The following is a 25918-nucleotide window of genomic DNA, read 5'->3' as shown; positions in this document are numbered from 1 at the left end:
GCAGACACAACACACTTGAAAAATCCTGTAACGAGATTCAAAACAATAACATACTCCCCCTAACTGGAAATGCCTTCACCCTTATATCAAGGTGAACCACTAAATCTAACTCCTACTGAAATCCAGTGAAGTACTAAGAGTTATTCAGTCACTGAAATTCAAACTCTCTTGTGGTGTTGATGAAATTCCATCGAAAGTAGTAAAACACTGTGCAACACATTTAGCAGCCCCACTTGTAAGCATAATAAATAAATCATTTAATCTTGGCCAATTTCCATCTGGTTTGAAACTCTCCAAAATTTTACCCTAAACACAAAAAAGGCTCCACAACCAAAGCAGAAAACTATCGCCCAATTTCACTGATCTCCACCTTTTCAAAGATCATAGAGAAGATTGCACTTTCAAGAATGCTGGTCCACCTTGAACACTATGACCTAATAACAAAAAGTCAGCAACGGCTTCCTCAGAGGAAAATCTACAATCAGTGCCATCACAAGCCTTACTGAATACGTCATCGACCAACTTGAAGACAATAATTATGTATCAGCAGTCCTATTAGACTACAGTAAGGCTTTTGACTGCTTGGGGCATGAGCTGATTCTTAAGAAACTGTCCGCACTAGGAATTCAAGGCAGAGCAAATGACTGGGTGGCTAGCTATCTTGAGGGACGCAAGCATATTGTTGAAGTAAAGAAAACTGCAAATGGACAAAGCTGTACTTACAGATCCAAAACAGCTCCAGTGAATAGAGGAGTCCCACAGGCTCAGTATTGGGTCCATTTTTTGTTTGTAACTTTTTACTAATGATTTTTCACATTATATCAACACTGACAATGTAAAAACTATTATGTATGCAGATGATACAACCCTTCTTATAAAAAATGACTCCCACACTGGGCCTGCATGCAGACATTGTCACATCAACAAACAAAACTCTGCAGTACTGCCTGAAAAATGACCTGGCAATTAACCCCAACAAAGACCACCCAAATTAAATTTTAGCAGAAGACAAGATCAAGTGCCTAACGTCCAAAACATCGCAATAGAAAAACAATCAAAACTATTAGGCATAGTGATTGATGGTGATCTTACCTGGACTGATCATATTAACAGTTTGACCAAAAAGCTGGATCTGGAATCTACGCAGTAAGAAGAAGAATTAAGTGGATAGGAGGACTGCAAGCGGCAAAGACAACTTACCATGCTGTTTTTTGAATCCCATATAAGGTATTGTATATCAGTATGGGGAGGAACATCTGCCCATAATCTTAGCAAGATCTTATTCCTCCAAAAAAAGGCAATAAGGACACTGCAGATCTGGGACCACTTGAAAGCTGCAGAGAAGCTTTTAAGACTTTAAAAACTCATGACTGTCATAGCACTGTACATCTACTCTGTAGTTGTCCAGACAGTTGAAATGGAGTTACCAAGAGCTAAGGATACTCACTCCCACAACACCCGGGAGAGCAACTGACTACCTTCCTTCCTGGACACCATACTACACGGTACAGCAGGAAACCATCCTACATGGGAAGAAAAATCTTCAACACCCTACCCTCCTCAACCTGAAAAAATCTTGGAGGGAATGAGATGAAGAAAAGCCTTCAAGACTTGGCTCATGGAAAGACCCTTTTACACCATGACAGAATTTTTTTGACCTCTGTAAACAGTACATTGTAAAGCAAGAGACCTGGATTTTAATTCATTGTAAATTTTTGACGCCATTACAACTTCTTTATGCTGATGTAAATAAAGAATTTTTTGACTATTGACTATTGACTATTGACCTGCACAACAACTAAAGAAGCGACTGACTGACTGGCTGATAAAGAGACCCTTTTACTCAATGGATGAGTACACGAAAAAGACAATATTTTTAATAATTAACCATTATTGTAACCATATGACAAATTACTACTGTCCAAGATTATATAAATAAAGAACTTGTCTATTGTCTATGAACCACTAAGTTATTTATTTGAAACACAAAACAAATGGCTATAAATACTTACTCAGCATTGGGCAGGTACAGGATGGCCAACCCGACAGCTGTAAGGACTGAAGGTATCAGCCAGCAGAACATGTGGTACAGCAGAGGGTGTCCTGGCCTCTCACGCAATGCCAGGAACATGTCCACCGCGTAGCACAGAGTCCACATCCATGTCACACAGTAGAAATACTGGATCCAGGCCTGGGTAACACCACTGTACGCATTAGTTGTCTTTCGCTACTAAACACTAATTGGAGACAGTTTGTACAATTTAAATAACCCTAGTACAGTGATTATGTACCCATGTCTACATATACACTTAACCCTTCACACGCCACTAATAAATCCATTAACTTTCTTATAACGCTAAGACAAGTAAAAAACTTTTTTTTCTTTAAGTTCAAAGCTAATTTATACCATAGCTAAATTATAAAAGTTAAAAGCAAAAAAGTATAAAACAGCACTATTTACAAAACTTTTTATTTCAAATAAATTTGAATTAAATTAAACACACCTCGTCGCACTATAAAACAAGATAAATATTTCAAACTAATCACAACACTACCACACGATGAAGAATAATAACGAGATACGTAGTAGACCCGCACTCATGACAACTGAGAAAGCAGTAATACACGCTATGGATGTTTGGTTATGGCTCTGAAGGAAACGCAGAACTGACGAGCAGGTGGTTGGAGTTCGACAAAGGGCGCTCCCCTCCCCCTGCCGCAGAGTGAAGGTCATTTATAAATTCTTCCTTGGCAACCTTTGGCACGTAGCGTGTACCGGGCATTTTGAAGGTCTTTTGAACTAAAAAACTCTCCAAGAGACATAATCTATAATATCGGATATATCTGTATTTGGCGTTTTGTTCAAAGTCTACCATTCTAATTACCCCCGTGGGAAGGGTTAAAGGACATTGAGCTGGCCACTATATCTGGCTGCTAGAATTTCCCCATGTATATCACCACAGTAACCCAAGGATTTATTTTCAACATAAAGTACTATATACTTTTCATGTTATAATTTAACACATTCACTACAGCTTTCAACTGAGTACGCAGTATGGCGTCTGCCAAAGTCAACATGATAATCGTGACTTATAGTTTACATGATGGATTACAACTACAACTTTAAACTCGTGATTCTTGACCTGATATCTTCCAGGCTTTGCTTTATCCAATAACTTTATTATACTTTAAATCTGATTTCTTACATTCTTTACCTTCTTGGATCATAGAGGGTATTGTAATTTTGTGTTTACATATTTTTAATACTTAACCCTTTGCACGCCAAGTAATTACGTATATGTTTTGCCCTAGCGCCAAATTACTAAATATTTTAATTTTTTTTAAACTGTAAAGCCATTTTTTTTTTATTTGTTTAAGTAATTGATTTAAAGAATAAAAAACCATGAAATGCTTTTATGGGCATTTTTTAAAACGAAATATAGATATTTTTCTATTTTAAGTACCAGTAGATATGAAATGAATGAAAACGTTATTTTGATAAAACTGTATAATTTTTACAAACGTATGCCGGTACATGAACTAGATATGATGTGTGATAAGTAAATAAATACACATTTTGGAAAACAGTAAAAAGATATCTTACAAACTGTTTTCTGTATTTTTTTTACGAATAATCGTCCAAAGTATGAAACGCCTCAAAACAAACTTCTGGGTGTAACGCTGGATTGTCTGTACATGTCTTGCACGAGTATACAGTTTCTTTTCTCAAGCCCTTTTAACTAACCTTTTAATATAAACTAATAAAACTGTAAAAACATAAACTGTCAGTGAGCAGGAACACTAGAGATAGAACTTCACGAAATGGCGGCGCTTCATGAAATGGCGGCGAGTATAATCGCTTTGGGCGTTTCGAGAAGTACGGGAAACAAACATGAATAGAAAGAAACAGCTGTTACCGATTGATACTCCTCAAACGTTCAGTTGGCACGTTGGCTAATGGGAATAGGCAGCAAAAGTGACTTTCTCTGCCATCTAGCGGCAAATTCGACAACTATTAAACTATCTAATGTTGTAAAATGTAGTTCGCGGTATAACTCGCTATGGGCGCTGTACGGACTTTTATGCATGCGAAGTAACTCGCTTATGGCATGCAAAGAGTTAAAATCCAGTGGTTATACCCCCTCTTGGATTTAATTGAAAAATTAATCAGGTACTCTTATCTCCAAAAACAAACAATGATGTGATATCGCTGGTTACATGTTTTAGACACAACACTCCATCATCAGACAACAGTATAAAATTGAATTTGCCAAATAGTTTTGTTATTGTGATTTAAATCGCACAACACACTATACATAAAACACAAAACAAACAACACAGTTACCTATTTCACAGAGGCACATTAAATTTATTTAGACATTTCATTACCAAGTAAAAACCTTTTGAGTACATTTTTCAGAACCCATTAAAATTGTTTTAATATGTACTTGTTGACTGTTATGAATTTCCTTTCATGAGATATATTAATTCAAATAATATAAAATGTTTTTGGAAATGAAATATTTCCGCAAGACAGATATCTCATGTTTTAACTGTTTTATTTTCCCAAAAAACATTTTCATTTGTGTTTTTTTTTTCTCTTTAAGACAAGAAGCTTATAAATTGCACTTGGTCCTTTAAGGACCTTAGCGCTGCTTCCGGAGTGACAGGATATTCACGATGGGTAAATTTAGGGGGTAGGGGCCGCCTCCTATCAAGATCCATGAGGAAGAATTAAAGAATTAAAGTCATGTCTCCCCGGAAGAAGGGGAGGCTAGCTCTGAACCAGCCTCTCCAGTCAAAGCAGTCAGGGGGTGGTACACCCTTATGTCTAGGCTGGCAAGAACCTTTGACTCTTAAGGAACCCCACCAACTCCAACAGTCATCTCCTGCAGTAGACTTGACCTATCGAATGACCCTTGAACCCCAGAATCTTGACATTTGACGTTAGTGATGTGCCGCTCCTGGATATCTATAACGTTGCCCAGATTTAAATAACACATTGGTTTTTGCTGTACCCAGCTGTAGATTCAACTGGAAGGTTAAACCAGCCAGAAGTGATCCCTGCTGGGTGAAACTTTTTCACTCTTGTACGGATTATATTACAACTATCATTACCTTGAAATAGTCATATCTGATTTCACCCGATTTAAGAAAGGAAACGTAAAATATATAGTTGCATTACTGCACGTAATTACGTTTCTTGCTACAGATGGCCATGATTCCAAAAACGTATGCTAAGTTATAAACTACAAATATTTTTCACATTATTTTCCACCACGCTGATAGTTTGCTAATTGACAGCTAGAATAATGGTTGTTACTGGGGTATGGCTTATGGTACTTACAGCGAAAATTGCACAGTACGTGATGGAGGTGTCTTCTAATGGGTAGAGGAAGTTATTCAATTTTAAAAGAGACCGCAGAAACACACCTGCAATCAAGAAACAGGTATCATAATAACTGGTACAATATTTTTGTATGAAGGCTAACCTGTGGCTAACTGATCTAACAGCTTTTCGTTGTAGGAAAAAAACAAACTAATAGACCACCAAATTGTGCATCATTTTCTAGTATCTGTTATCAGTTTCACAGAGTGGGCGAAGCAAATGAAGTACCAATTCCATAAAGTTATCATTTCCTCGGCCCCAGTTATCACAACAGAGAACTGGAACGATAAAATCATAAATGAAGACAGTTTAACAGGCCTAAGGCTGAAAGAACTACCAATATTTAATAGTGGATCTTGGTTCAATACTAATGCACTTGTACCATGTTAGAACTTTAAAATAGATACACTGTTTTTAGCAAAGCAAACCTTTTTTTAACCTAAAAAATACAAGATCTGTCCAATAAATATGCAAACTTTAGCCGTAAATACTTTATTTTATGAATTTTTGTCTTATCAATTTTGTTCTCTTCATTTGTTGCTATGAATCTCTCCCATATTCAATTCCATTCCTCAAAGGGATCTCTGAAAAACCTTTAGAGTTAGGCTTTTTAGTTTTCTCATTATCTTTTGTTTTAACACTTTTTCTTGGGGGCTCAATGTTCCTTTTCACTCCTTAGTTTGTGATTTTAGATCAAGGTTATGTTTGTAAAAATCATTATTCATTTTCAGTGATTACTATATTTAGTAATCCACCATCATTTTCAAATGAAGTTTTCCATCACCAATACACTCAACCGTCCTCAATATTTGATCCGACATCAAGGACATGGCCACTACTTTTCCACATAGTTTTTTTTTTACCCAAATATGATTGTGTGTAACAATGATTAACCTACATTAAGTTCACCAGTGATCCTTCAAAAAATTTTTCAGCACATTTTCGACTACACACGATCACTGTTTTCATTGACGTAGCGGTTTATTGGTTGTCCAGCCTTGCATTATTCTTGGCATCTTACTGGCATTTAAAAAATGCTCAATCAACATAGAAATTGATGTTTTCTTTAGAGCATTATCATTTTAAACAGCTCTCAGTATATTGGTAATTTCTTGACAGATTTATCCAAGGTTCAGTGTAACAAGTTTTGAGCTCATTGATTTAGTCAATCTATTTCAACAGATGGTAAAAACTAAACTGTCACAATCTATGCAGGTCGACATTCAGATGAGTCCGGAACTGGTGTAGGCAACATGCGCTCTAGTGGGTGAGGATATAACATCACCGAATTGGATCAGTTTGTAAAGGACAGTTCTTATATTTATTGGACAGACTTTGTATTGTTATTGTTGATTTTCTTTTAAACGAAAAACTGGAAAATCGATATATGTAGCTACAATAATACTACAAAGAAAATGTTGAAAACAGATTTTTCATTCGTAAAATAATAAATTGTTCCTAAATGCTCTACCTCAATCCTCTTATAGATAGTATTTATATAAAAAAAAACTAAAAGTACACAATATGATTGTAAATACTCAACCTCAATCCTTTAATTGATGGTATTTATATAAAAATCTAAAAGTATACAATATAACGATATAATGAGGCAAAAGGATAATTTTAGAATGTTTATAAAACTATGAGTGAATGTAAAAATTGTGCATAAAAGTTACAGACTTTTACCACAACAAATAAATTAAAAATAAAATTTAATGTAAAATAAAATTAATGTTACACAACCCAAAAAGTATTACTTTTGAAAAATAACTAAAACAGTTGTAGTGACCATTTGATTATACATCCTAGATTGGCAAAGAAATCGATCAATAATTATATTTGTAAACATCTATACTATTAAATTAAATTTTAACAAAGAAACATTCAGTATTGTACATAGTTACCATACTGAACAACTGTCATACTTAATCAACATTGTGAAGGAAACAGGATTTTTCAGGACATTTGCCATCGTTCAGTGATACAAAAATTCAGTAACACTTTAGTTTTCTGTAGTTCAGTTTTTATAGTTAGTGAAATTGACACCCAACATGGTGGTTGTGATTCCTGACTTACGCGTCTCACAACACTGGTACGATTTGTTTATTTCAACCTAGTTTGTAATTTTGTGTTAGGTTAGTTATCTACCTGAAGAAGAGATCAGATTTCAGATATCGAAACGTATTTTTTGTGTTACTAATTTTTTGTATCACTGAACGATGGCAAATGTCCGGAAAAATCCTGTTTCCTTCACAATCCTTCCATCGTCAAAAACAAACTTCAAATAAAGAGTAATCATTATAATGTTGTGAGTGGAAATAAAAAGATATATGAATAGATGAAAAGATTAAGCAAGATAAAAAATATAAGTCTATGTAGACTTGAATCAGTGGTATTTCATTTATTTATGTGACTACATTTTTGTAAGTAAGCTATGATAATTTTATAGCCTAGAACTGACCTAACGTGGCGAGAAGATCAGCGAAAGCAAGCCATTGGATGATGTGACGGCCTCTAGAGGAAGTCATGGTGTACCAACGGTGGGCGAGGGGTGTCTCTGTTCGGGGTAGCATCTACAGTAAACACCAAAGCCAAACTGTAGTACTGTATACTAAGCACTTCCGGTAGACAACAGCCTAATCATCCTCACCTAACCTACTTTCCAAATAGGTTACTTTCATCACTTGTGTAATTTAAATGTATAAATAATAAATTATTTAATGATTTAGTTCATAGCTTACAGAATACTAAAATGATTTTTTTAAATTAATTTCCAGGCTACACAGGACAGTAATAGATACTTAACAAATTGGTTGTTGAATGAAATATTTTAATTATGAGAAAATTTATTTCAAATCTCTAAAAAAAAACTCAGTTTTTACAAAAAGAAAGCCACTTATATGGGTGCTAAAGTTTTATATAATTATATCAAAATATACAGAGCAAAATCAATGAAAAGAACTTCCAGTATTTTCAAAAGAAATATTTGTTGCAGCATTCCTGGTGTAACTGGAAGAGTTTTTTTTTCCCAAAATCTTAATAAAATATTTATATTTGAGATGCTCAGCAGACAAAAAAACAGACTTAAGCAATAACTCAGAAATAGTACTAAATGTTAATAAAACATTTGCTCCAAGAGTCTTCAATAACTCAGAAATGTTATTTTTTTTAGAAATTAGACTCAGTAATCTGTAATTTTGGTTAAATACATAATTTATATACTTTTAAATGTGTTGACATGTTTATATAACACTATTCCTGTATTTATGTAAAAATTGAATAAAGAAATTTGATTTTGATTCTGATGATAGTATCTCTATTCTTCCCCTACATCACTTTTCAACTGACTCAATTCTCTAAACCAATCGGAGTTGATATTACTATGTTTAGAATTGTTTTTCACTTTGGCAATGACAGTCAATTCTCCACGGTCACATATTGTACAAAACTGTAATGGATAATATTATCTGAAATATTTAACTTTGATCTGTTTCATGTGCTTAAACTGAATATTAAATTGAATGTTTTTTTAAAATTGAATATTAGTTTAAAACGTTTAGTAAATCTTTATTATTTATTATTACTTGTCTAGAGAATCTGTTATTACAATTTTATTAAAAAGACAAATTGTTAGAGCTCAAAATGTTCCTTTATTCATTTAGTAATTGTGGATGGATGTCCTTTTCCTTATTATTTTGCTATCTTTTGACCCCAAAATCAATATAGCTCTTACTTGGATTAAGATGAACTTATATATTAAATTTCAAATCTCTCGGATATTTCTACCAAAAGTTATTGCACAAACAGACAATAACACGATTTTAATTACAAATAAGTCAGTTTTATGATTATCAAAGCCACCCCTTTTTATTTCCATACTTCCTCCCAATTTATTTTTTCCCTGTTAGACTGCATTAATCGCCAAAAAAATTGAACTTTGATTCTATGTAATTTATATGTGAAGTCATTCAATTAAATAACTTATTAATAATATTACTGAACATAGGAATAATCATAAAGATGTTAGGTAAATTTTAGAAGGAAACTACATTCAAAACACAAATTATCAATTGATGTTAAACATCTCGAAATCAGTAAATTAAGTAACGGACTTAATAGCCCAGTTACTGATACGGTATCGTTATTTAACCGCCAGTAATTAATGTTCTAATATAGTAGCAGCTTTATTAATAAGTGTGATAACTTATCAGTAAATGGTGTTTACCTAGACCCTGGCCACTAAGTTCTTGAAGAAGCATTACGAGGACAAATTGGCAATAATGTTCTATCAATTTCAGTATGTTTATTTTCACTGTCATCACATATATTTTTGAAGGCACATATACACAAATGATTAATCACATTGTGGTAACACTTTTTTTTATAATTACATTCAGACTTTGTACAAATACAGTTCAACATGTAATTTTTATCTGGTGAATTTGTTACATGATTGTTTTCATATTATCAAACAGTTCAAGTCCCTTTGAAACATTTTTGAAACAATAAAAAAGAAGAAAAATAGAGAATATATTATACTGTCAAAGGAAGCTACTTATTGGGACAAATATTTTAGGATGTCCCTTAAAGAGGAGACATACCTAACTAAAAATGTTAAAGTAAAGTAGGAACAACCTTTTTGTAATACAGTTTGCTCGGTTGGTACAAACTGTAACTCTTTATCGTTATCTTTGTTGTCTATACATCAAAACATTTTAGTTTTAGACAATTTTATTCATTCAATAATATTTTAATAATTTGATCTACTTCTATTTAATTTTTTCTGTACAACGCATCACTAACACAAAGGACCATACTTTAATTAAAGCTTTACTTATAATATCAGTCAAAGCCATGCATACATAAACCCACTACCACCACTCCACTCCCAGGGCCATTTATATCGGAGGTGATATTTAGCCGCACCAACAAAGCTCCTCCATCTTGAACGGTCCTCTGCATCTTCCTCTGAAGCGCCCATCTTCTCCATATCAGCCTTCACCTGGTTCCACCATCTCACTTTTGGTCTCCCCCGGGGGAGACATACATAAACCCAAAGTCTTAAAATTATTTTATTTAACACCAATTTCTTCTTCACCAATATAAGAAAGAAAATATGTCAGCCTTTCAGGACTGAAAGAAATACTTTTTATCTGGGCAAACAATTAAAACATACAATATTACTTCAAAATTAAATTGAACTGATAAAAAAAACACAAAATCCTAATACTTTGGAGTGAAAAAGGTGCCTAATGATTTAGGAAGTGAAGAAGAGAACAATACCAGTTAAAATATCTTTCAGTACCTTTATACATTACATTTTTATTTATTCTTTTAAATAACAAAAAATACAAATAATTTTATTTATGAATGCAAAAACCCTATTTGGGTTCGTCTGTATTTTTCACTTGATACTAATTACTAATTATATTCTTAACATTTAAAATTCCTATTACAATTGCCCTCATTTAACAATGGAAATGTCTGTAATATTCCATTAAATTTTAATTTATATTGATTGTACAAATGGATACCCTAAGAATGTATACATAACCTTTAACATGTCAAACAATAGCATGACAAATATTATCAACAATAATTTAAACCATGTACAATTATATTTTCTTGAACAAAATTTAATGACTTTTGTAGGTGCTGATTGATTAATAGTTAACACTTTAAAAAGCTATGTCCTGTCACCTAATACCTCTAAGATAAGTACCAGGTATTAGCAAATAGTGACTACAGCTGGCCCAGGTAGTTTTACACCCACACACTCGCAAACCCCAAACACAAGTACAGGGGATTAGGACCAACCGCATTCCCACCCTATTAGTACACCTCCCCAATAAACTCCAGATTTCTTAAATTTGTTATTTTATTCTAAAGTGATAAGTGTATAGGGATTATCAACATTATATTGACAAAAATGAAACCAAACAATGTATAATATACGTTGTCACAGAATGTTGCTTAGTCTTGACTCTTAGATGTTCACATTACGTAGCTGTGGTAGGAAGGGTTGATTCAATCTGAATGTTGAATTTAGCTCCAGTTCACCTTCCTTTCATTGTAGCGTCTGGTATCTGACACTGTCTCAGATTTGACTCCTCGAATCTGGAGTCATGTTCGTCCTGAAGAGATCCAAAAAAAGTCGACGACGAAGAAGCTCAAAACGAACTTTTACATTTTACATCGTTTCGATATCAGAGATAAATAGGTGAAGTGGCAGTCTCACTGCCTTATCAAACCTGTGCATCTGATGAGACAATGAGAATGGAGTCTTAAATTAACCATAGTTAACTGCAGTCTCATTGTCTCATCAGATGCACAGGTTTGATGAGACAACGCGACTGCCACTTCACCTATTTATAGGTGTCTTTGATGTGGAAACGATGTAAAGGTTCGTTTAGAGCTTCGCCGCCGCCAACTTTCTTTGGATCTCTTCAGATGAACATGAGTCCAGATTCCAGGAGTCAAGTCTGAAACAGTGTCAGATACCAGACGTTGCAATAAAAGAAAAGTGAACTGGAGCTAAATTCAACATTCAAATCTAAGATGTTGCTGAATAACTTGGGTAGGGAAACGGCAGGTGCTGGACTGACCTTAACCGTCTGTGCTCGTGAGAGTGAGACAACTACTTTGCCTTTTAGCCACGGTACCTATTTGCTAATACTATAGGGTACTCTAGGAATCTCTGAGTAACTGTTAAAGTGCAAATGTGGATTGCTCACCTGATATCCTGCACCCAAAATACCGATGAAAGATGACACAAGACAGACATAGTTGTAGGTCTTGGAGTTGATCTCTGTCAGCACCCATACTGCCGGTGGAACACTCCCCTCACCAGGCGGGTAGCAACAAAACGTTTGAAGAGCTGGGTCTGACATTTTCACTTTTTAGATTCTGCAAACACCATCATTAAATTATTTCAACAATATGTTTAAATCTTCTGCTGATTAAAGTTTAAAACTATCTATTTAAATACCGTAATCTACTATATTATTAAAAGAATTTCTTACGTCAGTATATTTTAACTGTTTGTTGACTTTTTCACAGAAGTACATGCCCTGGTATAACATGAAAGTTATAATTAAAGTGTTTTTTAAAAGTCATACCTTGCTATTTTAATAGTTTAGGTTTTACGAGTTTTAAATATACTAAATTTGAACTATTAAAAAAAAATGGAAAAGTGCTGAAAACTGACAAATGTGACATATTTTTAGAAAGAGTACTCTCTTGTATACTCAGATAAAAATTTAGACAATTTTAACGAGGTAAGAGTAAAAAAACCTGTGAAACTAATAAAACGTTGACATTTTGGACCACACTGTATCGAGAAGCGAAATAAATTAATTAACTTTTTTTTTTCTAAGCAATCAGTGAACCTTTAAAATAAGGTACGGGTCAACCTACCTTTAAATTTAAACATTATCCCCTCAAATTTTTCAAAAAGTGCCATTTTGGGATATTTTTGGGCATTAAAAATTATTTTTACAAATTTTTTGGGATCAAAATATAGGGGTTGACTGTGTTAGCCATGCAAGAATGAACCTCGCTATATCACTGACAATACCTGACCTTGGCCTTGGTAATAGGTCATTTCCCACTGATAACGTGGATCTCAATGAAATTGTTTGTACAATTAAGACCATAGGAGAGCTAATCAATTGAAACTACAAACCTTCATTGACGGACACTTATTATCTCTGTTTTTTGTGCTATATGTATGAAAATGAACTGGTGTATATTTTTGTGGTGGTCCGCCCTATTTAACTCTTTTAGGAAATTATATTTGGTTAACCAATTCTAACAAAAACAGTATTAAAAAATGGTAGGATTGATCTTTAAAAAGTCTAAAGTTCTAAGTCACAAGTCCTAAAAAATTATATTAGGGTAGCATAGATGATCTGACTCAAGATGGAAGCTAATTTTTAGTTAAATCAATTAACCATAGACCAGAGTACAATCAATATGATATTAGTGTAATAGAGTTTAAAGATAACCATAATAACTAATTTAAAATAATTCTTCCAGCTCAGTTAGAAGAAGTAGGTAGATTTTGTGACAACTGAAATATTATTAATTTATTTTCATACAATTTACATGTACTCAATGTCTTAAAAATAATTTGAGCATTGCAGACCAGTTTTAGTTTTTTTCTCTACATTCATAAATAAAGGAGGTGTGAATGTTTCAAAAATTTAAACCACCTCTGCCAGTGCCTTCTCAATTGTGCATATTAATTGATGCAGGGCTGAGTCGCATGATCTTCCTGGAGTATAAGCATGCTGATATAGAAGTAGAGGGTGTTCCGAGAGAGATACCCCCCAAACAAACCTAGCAATATAAATGATGTAGGGAGCGCACTCACACGTGCACCCCAAAATAATCTGTGTCTTTATGCAGACGACTCAAATCTTAAAGTAGCAGCCAATACTGTTGAACAGGTTGAGATAATAAGTTTCATTAAATTAGAAAATATTGGAACTTTCTTTAAGCAGCACAACTTAATGTTAAATGCTCAAAAAACTAACTTTGTAAGATTTAAAACACACAACAACAATATATGGCCAATATATTTTTGACACGATTCTAATTGCAAAAAATAATCAAATAAGTAATGAATTAAATCTTGAACCTCATCCATACAACACCAGAAATAAAAAATACATTGTAACAACTCATCACAATTTAAAGTATTATGAGAAAAAGCCATCATATATGGGGCAAATTTTTTTAAACATCTACCCACTAGTATAAAAAATGTAACTAATCTGAGAATATTCAAAAACACAGTTAAATGTTTTTTGATAAACAAGGCATTGTATTCTCTGGAGGAGTACTTTTCCACCTCCTCGTAGATTTAGATGTACTTGTATTAGTAGTTTTAAGATGTACAGACTGTGTGTCTTTGGACACTATTCAATTGTATACTTAGTGTATATATCTGATGAATAAAGATTTTTTTGATTTGATTTGAATCATCTTCTCTATAGTTTTGAGAAGAAAGGGGAACAAACATATCAGCCTAAAAGACTTAGGTCGATCCAAGCTAGACTTCCCCTGCTTTGATGTAAACACTACCCTGGATACCCTCCAGGACAGAGGAATGTACCTGAGGACCACAGAGGCCCTGAACAGTCTGCACAGCAGGGGAAGAACATCTAACCCCTGCTGCAAGCAAACCGTTAACACTCCATCTCCCCCAGGAGCTTTATAGGGACTAAACTAGTTAATCGCCCACTCAATCCTTCTGAAATGTATTACACTACACGCCAAACTCTACTGTGAGTGAGTGGCACGCCCTGCAGGTTTCCCTCAATAGCTGAGTGGTCATCATAACTTTCTGCGGTTCAGTTATATATGTACCTTGATTGTCAAATTGCGACTTGTAAAGTTAGTCTTCCCAACTGTATGGGGTTTTAGCTTTAGTTTTCCTAAGACGCATCTGGAATGAAGACTCAACAGCTCTGGTGTTCAATGCGGTAAAGGAAGTAGTAACTACTTTATTTGCTTTAAGTTCAGATGCCTTCCTTTGAAAAGTTCAAGAGATTTTTCTTTTAAATGTTCATGTTTGGTGTTGAAATGTCGCAGTAAGAGAGATGGTTTCAATTAGTGGTTAGATAACGTTTCAAGACAAATTACACATTGTGGTAAAGGTTCAGTACCGGTACCTAACATTTCCAGTGAAAGTAAAACCAAACTTTTTAAAGTTTTCATCATATTTTCGTTTTGCATATATGTTGTTTTTTTTTTTTTTCACTGAAACAATTACGTAGAGATGGAGGAAGAGCTTGTTTTCTTCTCATCAGAGACTATGATAGGGTTAGGCTTCCTTTATCAGGTGACAATGTTCTTTGCTTTATAAACTACTACTTTCTTTACTTAAGGAGTGTTTTAACTATTTATTTATTTCTGTCCAATAACTAATAATATACATTTTATAATTAACAAAAAATCACTGTTCAGCCATTCTTTTGTTGCGGACGTGACAGTTACACACCTTCTCATTAGAATAAAAATTAAAGTTTTTTTTTTTTTCTATAAATATTTAATACCAAGCAGATAGACAAATGTGTATACAATTTTCATCCTGAATATAAAAATACATAACATTATTTGTTTTAATGCCATATCTAATAGAGTTGGTGTTACGGACGTGACGTGAAAAGCACCTAGGTTCTGACATAGTATGACAACTGTTTAAAAGTCTGTTAATTATTTGAGAAATATGCAATTTAAAATTATCTGTGATAGTCTTAAGAAAATTTCCTACTGGGAAACATTAATGTCTAATCAGAAAAACATTGGAAATAAAAAATAAAAAAATGTAAACATTGTTACGGACGTGACTGGGGTTTGTTACGGACGTGACAATAAAGTAAAATTTCTCATTAAAAACCATTTATTTGAAACAATGCACACTTTAACATATATTATATGTAATAATATAAATTAATAATAATATAATCATGTAATATATGTGTGTGAGGGCTAAAATCGCCATGGGCGAGAGAAAAATCACCGTGAGTGGTGGAAAAACTTTACCTGATCTAAAACCTGAATAATGTAAAAAAAATTACAAGAAGAATATTACTGACTAGTCAGTAACAATAAAATAATAATAATAAATAAAATAATGACTAAATTGTCTTAGTGACAGAGCTTGACAAAAGTCCAAGTCCTAACTTTTACAGAGCAACATCATTTTTAAACTGGTAAAGAATTCTACCTCCTTGGTAATTATATCAGGTTTAGGCAAAATGCCAACGATCTGGTCAAAGATATAAAGCTTATGTCATTTTCATTAGGCTTAAACGTAGAATTTGGCCTCCATAAGGTTCATAAACATAACTTCAATTTCACGATCAGGCTGTACTTCTCCTTGAGTTACTGCCACAAAATTCAAAGTCTTTTTTACCGTGGTAAATGAGACGACAAGGTACACATCCAGCTTCAATTCATCAAATGTGTTATGGAGCAGGTTTTCGTTGTATTTTCTTCTTCTTCTTTAGAGCTGTCCTCAGAGTCAGTATACACATCCTTAAACCTATAGAAGCGGTCATGATCTTTTGTTAGAGTCATTGAACTAGAAGGGTTGTCTTCTTCTTCACTTGAAGGTTCATCACTTAAAGATTCTTCTACAATTGGAACTTTTAACATCAAATCAACCGATGTCTTACCAATGAGCATGTAGTTATCGTCATTACCCCTGAAAGTGATGCATAGATTGTATTTTAGGTATCTCAATCAGGTTGTCCCATCTTTTAGTGAGGAGTGTTGCAACTGAATCTACTTCAGCCTGTGGGACAAATAAAATGACAGTCTCTTTGCACTTTACTTTGGCTGTCTCATAAAAATCATAAGGCGTGCTCACAAACATTGCCTCCCTTGAACTTCCCTCCAGACAGTTCTCTTGACAGAACCTCCCACTCCATCAACTGCCCCTTTGCCGTGCCCCGAAGCAAAAAAATTCCACTCCAACGTAACTCCAAAATCTTTCTCAGCGTAGCAGACAATTGCGACATTATACCGGCTCTTAAATTGGCCTGCACAGTTGTCTGAAAAAACAATCCAAACTTATTTACTTGTGGAACTACTTCCTTATAAATTTAACTATAATTGCCTTCATAAAAGCAAACACTGAGTTTTTGCTGTGTTTCAAGTCATCACTTATGACAGCAAAACTGTATACTTTGTCATTGTGCCAAATACAACAGGTAAATATTGTAGTTTGGTTATGAGCCCAGTGAGCGCTTTGAATTTCATCCTGTTGGATGATCGAATAATTTTCTGCAAAGTCTACTTGCATTACAGCACTTTTGGGGTTCTTGGTCAAAGATTTTTTACACTTCTCAAAGTATTGTGCCTGTACTCTTTTAATATATGTGTGCGTCTTAAATGCAGCTAGTTGACTGTTTAATGTTAAAACCATCCTCTTCAACGTTGTAGTGTTTTCTACCAACTTAGGTCTATTATTTACTGTTTTCCACTCCTTCCACTTGAGCCTTTTATTCATATCAACATCAGAACTCAGCAGAGTCTCTAATTTTTGAATACAGTTCTCGCATTCATTTGTCATACAGGTCACTGATTCTGTATCACAACAAACTGACCCTAAAGCTCATTATGAGTTTTTGGGAATGCAGGATGAAATTTAGATATTGGTTCAATCAAGAACGAGAAGTTGGCGTGTTTAATGCAAACACATACTGTATGGGGCATCTCACTTAAGGGCAGGATGTGTTTAGGCCGCAAGCTATAAAACTTAGATTTTGAAATCTTCTCGTCTGGATGCGAACTTTTTTAAAAACTGTTCATAAGCCTCTCTAATTCCCATAACCATATGGCGAATTTGGATCAGGCCCCGTTTCCCAGTAAGAGGGTCCTTTACAGATTTGACATCCCTTTTTCCTGGAGCCTGACGGCTAATCTCATCATTGTTAAAAAATTCAATCACGCTCTGTTTGCACTCTTCTGATAGTTGTCTTGATCCAGATTTTCTTGTTTTAAAAATATTTTTAACTATCTCAGGACCAAGGTTTTCATACATTAAACGCTTAAAAAACTGCACGTTTTTTTTGACGGACTCTTAGGCAACAAAGCTTTTACCTTCTTCACAGCCTTTCCTAGGGTTCTTGGACTTTTGTAAGAGCCAAGATCAGACCCAGAGACTTCAACATTAACATTTTTCTTTCTCAACCTGCAACGACGCTGTCTTTCCCTATCTTTTTCCCTTTTTAGAGTAAAAGTTTATTATCACCATGTAAATCTTCTTTTTCCTTAGCTCTGACGGCTCTCTTACGCAACTTATCTTTCTCAAGATGCTCTTGCCACTTAGTTGGATTTTCCTTCTTCTTCGCTCTGCATTTGGCAACACGATCTCTACTCGACATTTTCTGGAAAAAATAAAACAGGTTATATTAGTTTTAAATAACCACTCCAAAAACTATAAGTTTAAGACTATAACATAAACTAGAAATGTAACCTCTTTGTAATCAGTAGGCCTAAGCGGTGATCACATCTGCCCACTTCATCCAGTTGCGGTGTGGGTATTTCCAGTAACTCAGTAACTGGCGAATAGGAATGCCCAATGAAGACCAAGTGAAGGTTTAACCTTTACTGTTGTTTAGAATCCATTAAAATTACAAATACTGTAGGCTATCTAAGGGTTTGATATCACCCACTCACCCACAACCTTAATTATATTGGCATATTTTACTCAAACGAAGGGATCTTTTCCGTTATGTGTCAGCAATTTCTAAAAATTATTTCTATGTCTTTGTAATAAAACAAATACCACATACCTTTATTCTGGAGGCCAGTAGGCGACAATATCACTAATAATTTGTTCAAATAAGTCTTTATCACGATTTCGGCGACGCCACAAAAATTCACACAAATATGAGTCAATCATAGAGCGCTGCGTACCGCACTGAACTTTATTCCGATGTTTTGCAAGCCGCCAGTTACTTTCAACCGTTTGTGTGTGAGCACCTGTCTCCGGATCAACAAAATTGTATTTATGAGTAACAGTAAAAATGTTCATAACCGTGTTTGTACAATTGTTTATATGATTTCCATTCGTCTGAAATGATTGTCGTTCCACTTCGAATGTAGTTTTTAATTATTGGAATTAATTGTGTGCTGATCTATTTTCGACGGCAACCAAGAAACATTCTTTAGTTTCTCTACAGATTCCACCGAAAACCCACTGTTCTGGAATAACACGACCGACGTTATTTTTCCGGCGAGCAAATAAACTTTCGTCAATTTCAACCGTCAGGCCAGGTCCGCCAATTACAATAGGGTTTTGTACCAAGTGACTCGCGGTCCACTTCACGCATGTAATTGTTCCAGTCCACCGCAGTTCCATGAGTTATACCAAGTTCTTTTTCGCAGAATTTTGTCGACGTCAATTCTTGTGACCAACAATATATGAAAAACAGAACTGTTCGAAAAGGTAACTTTGAGCCGGTGGAAAATATGTGTCTTGACGCAATTGTTTGTACTCGCGGCACGTTGTTTTATTACAAACCCAACGGAATCGATTTTGTAAATATAATTTCATTTCATGTCCGTTCGCACATTTACGTGGATTGTGTAACAATCCTTTTTTTCTGGAAAAAACGACACAGCGTCTTCTTCAATTTTTACAACTTTCAAACCAACTGGATAAAATTCATTACACAGCATTAAACACACTAAGACGACTAAACAGGACAACAATACACGCACAGGCAAGAGCAGGAACTGACTGCACCGCTACCGTGGCTCCGTTATCGCGCCGCCTCGTTATCTTGTCCAGACCGGGCAAAGTCCAACCGGTTATAACTACTGTCGGCAGTTTGTATTATCTAAAAATACCTATTCTTCCATTACAAAGTGAATTCCACTCAGTTTTGCCTCATAGACAATAAATAGAAATTGCTGACACATAACGGAAAAGATCCAAACGAAGTTTAATGTTTAGCACACATTTTTTTAAGGTTGGAAACACAAGGCACCATGTAAGCCTAGGCTACTGAAATCACTGCAAGGTACAAAAACAAACTTCAAGTAGGCCTATAGGTTTTAAAAGCACACACAAGCTGTTAAACACTGCCTTTTCCATATTCAGACAAAGATAGTATCGTGTTTAACAGTACGAGATGTCACGTCTGTAACACTTATTTTTTGTCGAAAATATTTTTATTCATTCACATAAAGACTACCAATTAATTAAAAAAGGTACACTCCTAACTTTTATAAATTTCATGTTGATTAACCAACTATTACAATTGGTATTTAAACTTTTAGTAGTTTTTTGTTACGGACGTGACATCAAGAATTGATTTTTGTATTAGTTAAAAAAACCAGCAAAAACTTACCAAATCAAAATGAAAATTTCCCCAGTTGAAGAGAAAACTTCAATCTTCTTGAACATAACCTCAATTTGTTTGGAGGGAAACTATTAACAATGTATCAGCTGTCCAAAAAAAACATATGTTTGGTTACATCTAGCCAGTAAGAAAGCTACAACTTCAAAGCTAAAGAAAATGACAAAATAATTTTTTTTTAATGCAAAAATATTATCAGTTCTACTTTTATTAGATGTTTTGAAAGGCTTTTATTAACGGTTATATTAGGAAATTCAGTAATTAATTTTTATACCCTTAGGTGTATGTTTGAAAAGAATGGCTGCGTTTGTACTTAAAAGCTAAACACACTACCAACAACAGGGTGCCAGTGATGTTATTATTTGTAGGTTAAGGTTAACAAAATAGTGGTGACAGTGACAGACTGAGCGCAACTGCGCGATCCGTGCGCAGTGTTGTCACTTAAGTTTTTAATGTTTCTTTTAACAATAAAATTTCCCTTTTTCACCACACTCAAAAATAGTGTGTCAGAGCTTGTACAACCAGCCATGACTTAGTGTACCTAACCTTAAAAATGGTACGCGTACCACAGTTTGGGAACCACTATTAGGCAGTTTGAGGTATTGACACTAACAGAAATATATGTTTAAAGTCATAAAGTTAGTACCTATGTGATATGCCTGCCTTATATACTGAGTTTATCTCCATACACGATTTTCATACAAGAAACAATACAAAGTTTCAGTATCCCCACCATAATCTCTTCTTATTTGAAAAAGCCCATCATATATGCCTTTAAAATGTTTTAAACAAAATACCTCCCATGTCACTTGTCTTAAAAAAACAAATGTTATAGGCTGTAAAGGATAAGTTGTTGAATGTGTGACCCTCACACTGCAGAATCACCACTCATGCGTCAGGAGAGCTTACTCAAGAGCAGGTTAGATACAGCTGGGTGTGGGAGAAACACAAACTCCTTAAATCCACTCTAACCATTTATACAGATTGGCCTTGAACTTTATTCACTGTTACAGAGAAACAGAGTTTGACTGATAACTATAGTTTTCTAAATTAAAACTGATAATCTGAAGGCATCACAGGAATATAGGGTACTGCTTCACCAGTTCTACAGCAAGTAAATAAAGTAAAGTATAAATAAAGTAAATATGGTAGCCCTTATGTTATTTCAGTGCAAACTTTTAACTAGCAGTCTTGTGCCGAGGGCGCTTGCATTCCGGCTCATCACAGTCCTGTACCTTACTGCCACTGCCATCCGCTCTAAACACTGCTTGCCTATATCAGAAGGCAGTGGCGTGAAGTCAGTAGTCGTCCGTGTGTACCATCTTACAGCTGTAAAGCATCGTGTAGCGAAGTAGCTGTTTAACACGGGTGTGGCAATCTAGTTAACGTCTTTAGATCTTAAACGAGCTAGCAAAGATTTTCCGGGTTTTCGCATCCTCCAACTTCTGTAAAACTATATTACAGAACTCATCAGTTACTAGGATACTGTTACTTGGTGTACTCTCAACTAGCCTATAACATTGGGTCACAGATAGCATGACTTTGAAACATTAACTTAATCAGTGCAAGTTCCTCAGAGCAATACAGGCAGTGTTTGTCTAAAATTACAAACCAGCAACGGTCATATTTCAATGGCTGAATTGAATTATTTTATTATAATACAACAAAATTCGTTACATACTACTATTGAATCACCTTCTTTGTCTGTATTCAAGAAATGTTGATTTTTTTATCACAGCTTGGATCGGGCAGGTCTGATGGCTACCAATAATGGTGGCAGTATAACAAGCGGCCGTCCCCACAATTGAAACATCAGTATTCATGTTTATCTAAACTGTCAAAACCAAAATATCAGCCTGAATTATGTTATAGGTATTTGAAATAACAGTATTTGTTTTATTTTGTACTTTTTCCACTAGAAGTGCAGTCTGCACCGTGGTTGTCCGAATGGATCTTTGGCCTATTCTTTAGTTAAAAATTCTTCTACAGAATAATAAGGCCTCGTTGTAAGGTGTTCTCTTAGCACTGACTTAAAATTTTCGATGTTTTACATATTCATTACTTCTTAAGGAACCTTGTTATAGATTTTTGTACAGGTATGTCTTGGTCCATTTTGAGCCTGACTAAACTTTCCTATAGGTAAATAGATTTTCTCCTTTTGTCTAGTAGGATACCTATGTACTTCTTCATTTTTTATAAATGTCTCAGGATTTCCTTTTACCAACAACACATATTCCAAAATAAATAAAGCTGGCAGTATAATTCAGCTGATTTTATATCTAAAGGAGGGTCATTTCATTTCAAATCAACCTATAAAAAATAATTTTGATCCTTAACTTCTCAGATTTTGATGATTTTTTTTGTATGGAAGTTGTAGGCTACTAAGACTAAGTTATAGTTAAAATGCAAACATTTTACATTTTTCTTCCTTCGGGTTTTTTAGTTACAGGCTTTTAAAAGCCCACAGAAAGACAGAATTGGTCATGTCTCAGTATGTTCTAAACAACGTAATTAAAAAAACTAAAAGCTAAAGCGCTCAAATTTGTGCCATTTTTTCCATGCTGTTGGCATTCATTTGAAATGCTCTTTAATTTGATATATCACATGACTCAGGAGTAATATTTTAATGACAAATAAAAACTAACTTATTTAGGCTATGTGTATTTGTAAAATGTAACAAACAAAACAGTGTAACATTTAATTACTTTTTACTATTTTTAAGAATAAATGTGTCGGACAGGATCTAACACAAATCACTTTAACATTTTACTTGCAACAATCACTCAAAATAACATACAAATGATTTTACTGTTTGAATTAATTTGAATCAATATTGTTATTCAATACATTAAGAAGAGTCGGTAATAATTAATTGTAAATAATTATAATGTTTTTGCATTCGATAGCTTCCTAATCGATAATTTAGTAGGTATGCTGTGTTTCGATTGTGTTGGTGGCCGCTTACTATACTGCAGCCCTGGCTAATAATGCTTCCCCTTATCATCACTGTAATAGATGTCTAATAGTCAAATAACTATTTTAAGTTATGCCCAGTTTAATTATTATGTTTTATATCACAATCCACAATTCACATTGATTTTTTTACATAACACAGTAAAAGTATAATGCCCTTTATTATTATGTTGGGTAGGGTACGATAAGCGGACCCGGTTTATGTTATTGAAACGATATTATTATTGGCAAACGATATTACTTAATCATAACCACCGATATAACCAATTTACTTTTATATCAATTGATAGTCTAGGATTCGAGATGCGAATATTAGGTATCGATGATTATATCCTTCGATATAAAAAACCGGGTCCGCTTATCGTACCCTACCCATTATGTTTTGAACTATATTACTTAACTAAAAAATAAAATTAATCAATTACATAACATTGGTAATACTTATAGTAGGGTAACTTAACTTAAATCTACTTACAGTCTGCTTGCCAATGTACACTCATTTCTAAATTATGTTTACTATTAAGAAAACTATTAATAGTCAAAATTGTTCTTTGCTTAAGTTAATACTTATTATTTTAATGTATTTTTATTAGTTTACCAAAAATTAAAATATATTCATGTTTTAGAAATATAAATATATTTAAACTGATTAATTAAATATTAAACTGAATAGTAACTTTGTAGTCTAGCTGTTATAAATTTCAATGGGCCCTAGCTTATTTCTGTGTGGTCTCTTAAATCTATTTAAATGTTGAAAAAACAAAACCTTTTTATGTAACAAGTGAGAACTGCTTAGTTGGATTAGTACTGATCCCTTCCAATTTTCTCCTTTGAGTTAGGTAGGTCAAGAATGGCATAACTATTTAAATACAAAACTATAATTGCCAATGTTGAATTTAATTACATAATCAAGTTTGTACTGTCACATACATTTTGTTATAGCCTAAAATTATTGCATGTTGAACTTTATATTACATTCTGACTTACCTTACAATTTGTAAAATATCATATAATCATCTCAAATACTGAAAGTCAATTAAACTGAAAAAAGATCGAGTTAAAACTTGAATTTAATTACAGTATGTAAATAACTTGGCAAACTTTAGGAATACTTATCATGCATGAATTAACATGGTGTGGAAACCTGAATATCCAGTATCTAAACCTACTACATACAATGATTTATAAATTAAACTAATATAGAGGAAATATATTCGTCAAAATACTTACATTTTAGGTTAACTTTTATCACTAATGCTCTACAACTTTTTATTACAGAACAACATTGCACTGGGAAACAAAAACTATAATAACTATTTAAGTTTACATTTTTTAAATTTAAATAGATAAAGGCCAAGTTTCTTTATTGCTCATTTTGACGACGTCCGGAGGTTTTGTTATATAACACTTCACAGACAATCAGACAAACAAAATCTTGCAATTTGAATTTGCTTTATTGTTCTGTTCTGGTAGATTGGTGGGGATTGAATGTGTTTACATTGATCAGCTGTTAATTATAATCAATGAACTGAGCCAGTAGATTAACCAAAATTTCAGATTTAGGACACTTAAGTAAAAACCTTGTATTCTTAATTTTTAGGATTATTTTTTACATTAATCTTAAAAATATTTGTTATCAGATTTATTTCAAATTTGATATTTTTATACACATTATTGTTTTCCTAGGGTATGGTACGCTAAGCGGACCCGGTTTTTTATATCGAATAATGTAATCATCGATACCTAATATTCGCATCTCAAATCCTAGACTATCAATCGATATAAAAGTATATAGTCCTCAATAACAATCATGTTTTAAATTAAAATATGAATTTAATATTTATAGTGATCAAACAAATTATTATAACCAAAATTATGAAAACTGAAGACGACCATATTTGTTCCTCTCACAGTAACAGTTGTTTCTTTCCCACAAATTTCACGTAATGGGGTTTTTTTGGTACGAGTCCAACATGTTGAAGTCACAAAAACATGTCTTATTATCTTTCAAAGCAATGTCGTTCAGTTTTCTAAAATTGACTGTCATTTTTAATAATCAAATGTTACGGTATATATATAAACCGGGTCCGCTTATCGCACCCTATCCTTTTCCTATGTCGGAATAAAACCATAAATGTATTTCCAGCCTAATACAATTTGGTAAATTTAGGCCATCTAGGCTCAATATTATCAATTACAAATCTAATGAACTCAAGTCGAGGACAGTGATGTACGGAAGTCATTACCGTGTTTGTTCTGCAAAGGGTCATCTTTAGGATAAAATGTATGCAAATAATCATGCTCAGTTATTTTCAAAAACATCAACTAATTCGTAATGAAGGATGTCCTGCGGAACATGTTGTCGTCAGGGTTGAATAATGTGGAGTGTAGTCCACTTAAAACGTGTCAAGTAATCTATTGATATACACATTATTCATAGAACATGGAACATTAAAATAATAATTTGAAGTTCACTCCATTAGACTTTCAGTAACTCAAGACGAATCAGAATTCTCTTGCCAGTGTTAAAATGAACTGCTCCAGTATCAGTTTTAAGTACTGCAAGAACATTATGTCAGATTTTACTACACAATATGTTTCAATGTAATATTTACCAGATCCTTCATTTTTATATGTGTTTCTTGTTACATAGAGGTTTTACAGATGCTCTTAA

At 33.8% G+C, this 25918-nt stretch overlaps 1 protein-coding gene across 2 annotated transcripts in view; it reads right to left on the bottom strand.

The window, feature by feature from the left end:
* The window catches only part of LOC124371459 (G-protein coupled receptor 143-like), a 51545-nt gene extending 26856 nt beyond the window's left edge, over window positions 1-24689 (bottom strand). The window contains exons 1-5 of one of the 2 annotated variants that reach the window (XM_046829790.1): window positions 24475-24689; window positions 12124-12295; window positions 7851-7962; window positions 5348-5433; window positions 2013-2191 (exon numbers count right to left, since the gene is read on the bottom strand). In XM_046829790.1, coding sequence (XP_046685746.1) covers window positions 2013-2191; window positions 5348-5433; window positions 7851-7962; window positions 12124-12279 — 533 coding nt within the window. In that variant the 5' untranslated portion in view covers window positions 12280-12295; window positions 24475-24689. Of the gene's footprint in view, window positions 1-2012; window positions 2192-5347; window positions 5434-7850; window positions 7963-12123; window positions 12296-24231; window positions 24337-24474 lie in introns of those variants that run through there. The other variant, XM_046829791.1, reaches the window with a different exon arrangement.
* Between the last annotated feature and the right edge of the window lie 1229 nt (window positions 24690-25918).

This window comes from Homalodisca vitripennis, unplaced genomic scaffold (genome assembly GCF_021130785.1).
Source record: "Homalodisca vitripennis isolate AUS2020 unplaced genomic scaffold, UT_GWSS_2.1 ScUCBcl_1401;HRSCAF=4979, whole genome shotgun sequence".
Taxonomy (NCBI): domain Eukaryota; kingdom Metazoa; phylum Arthropoda; class Insecta; order Hemiptera; family Cicadellidae; genus Homalodisca; species Homalodisca vitripennis.
Note: the sequence above shows the minus strand (reverse complement) of the source record. Positions and strands in the feature narration are given on the sequence as shown.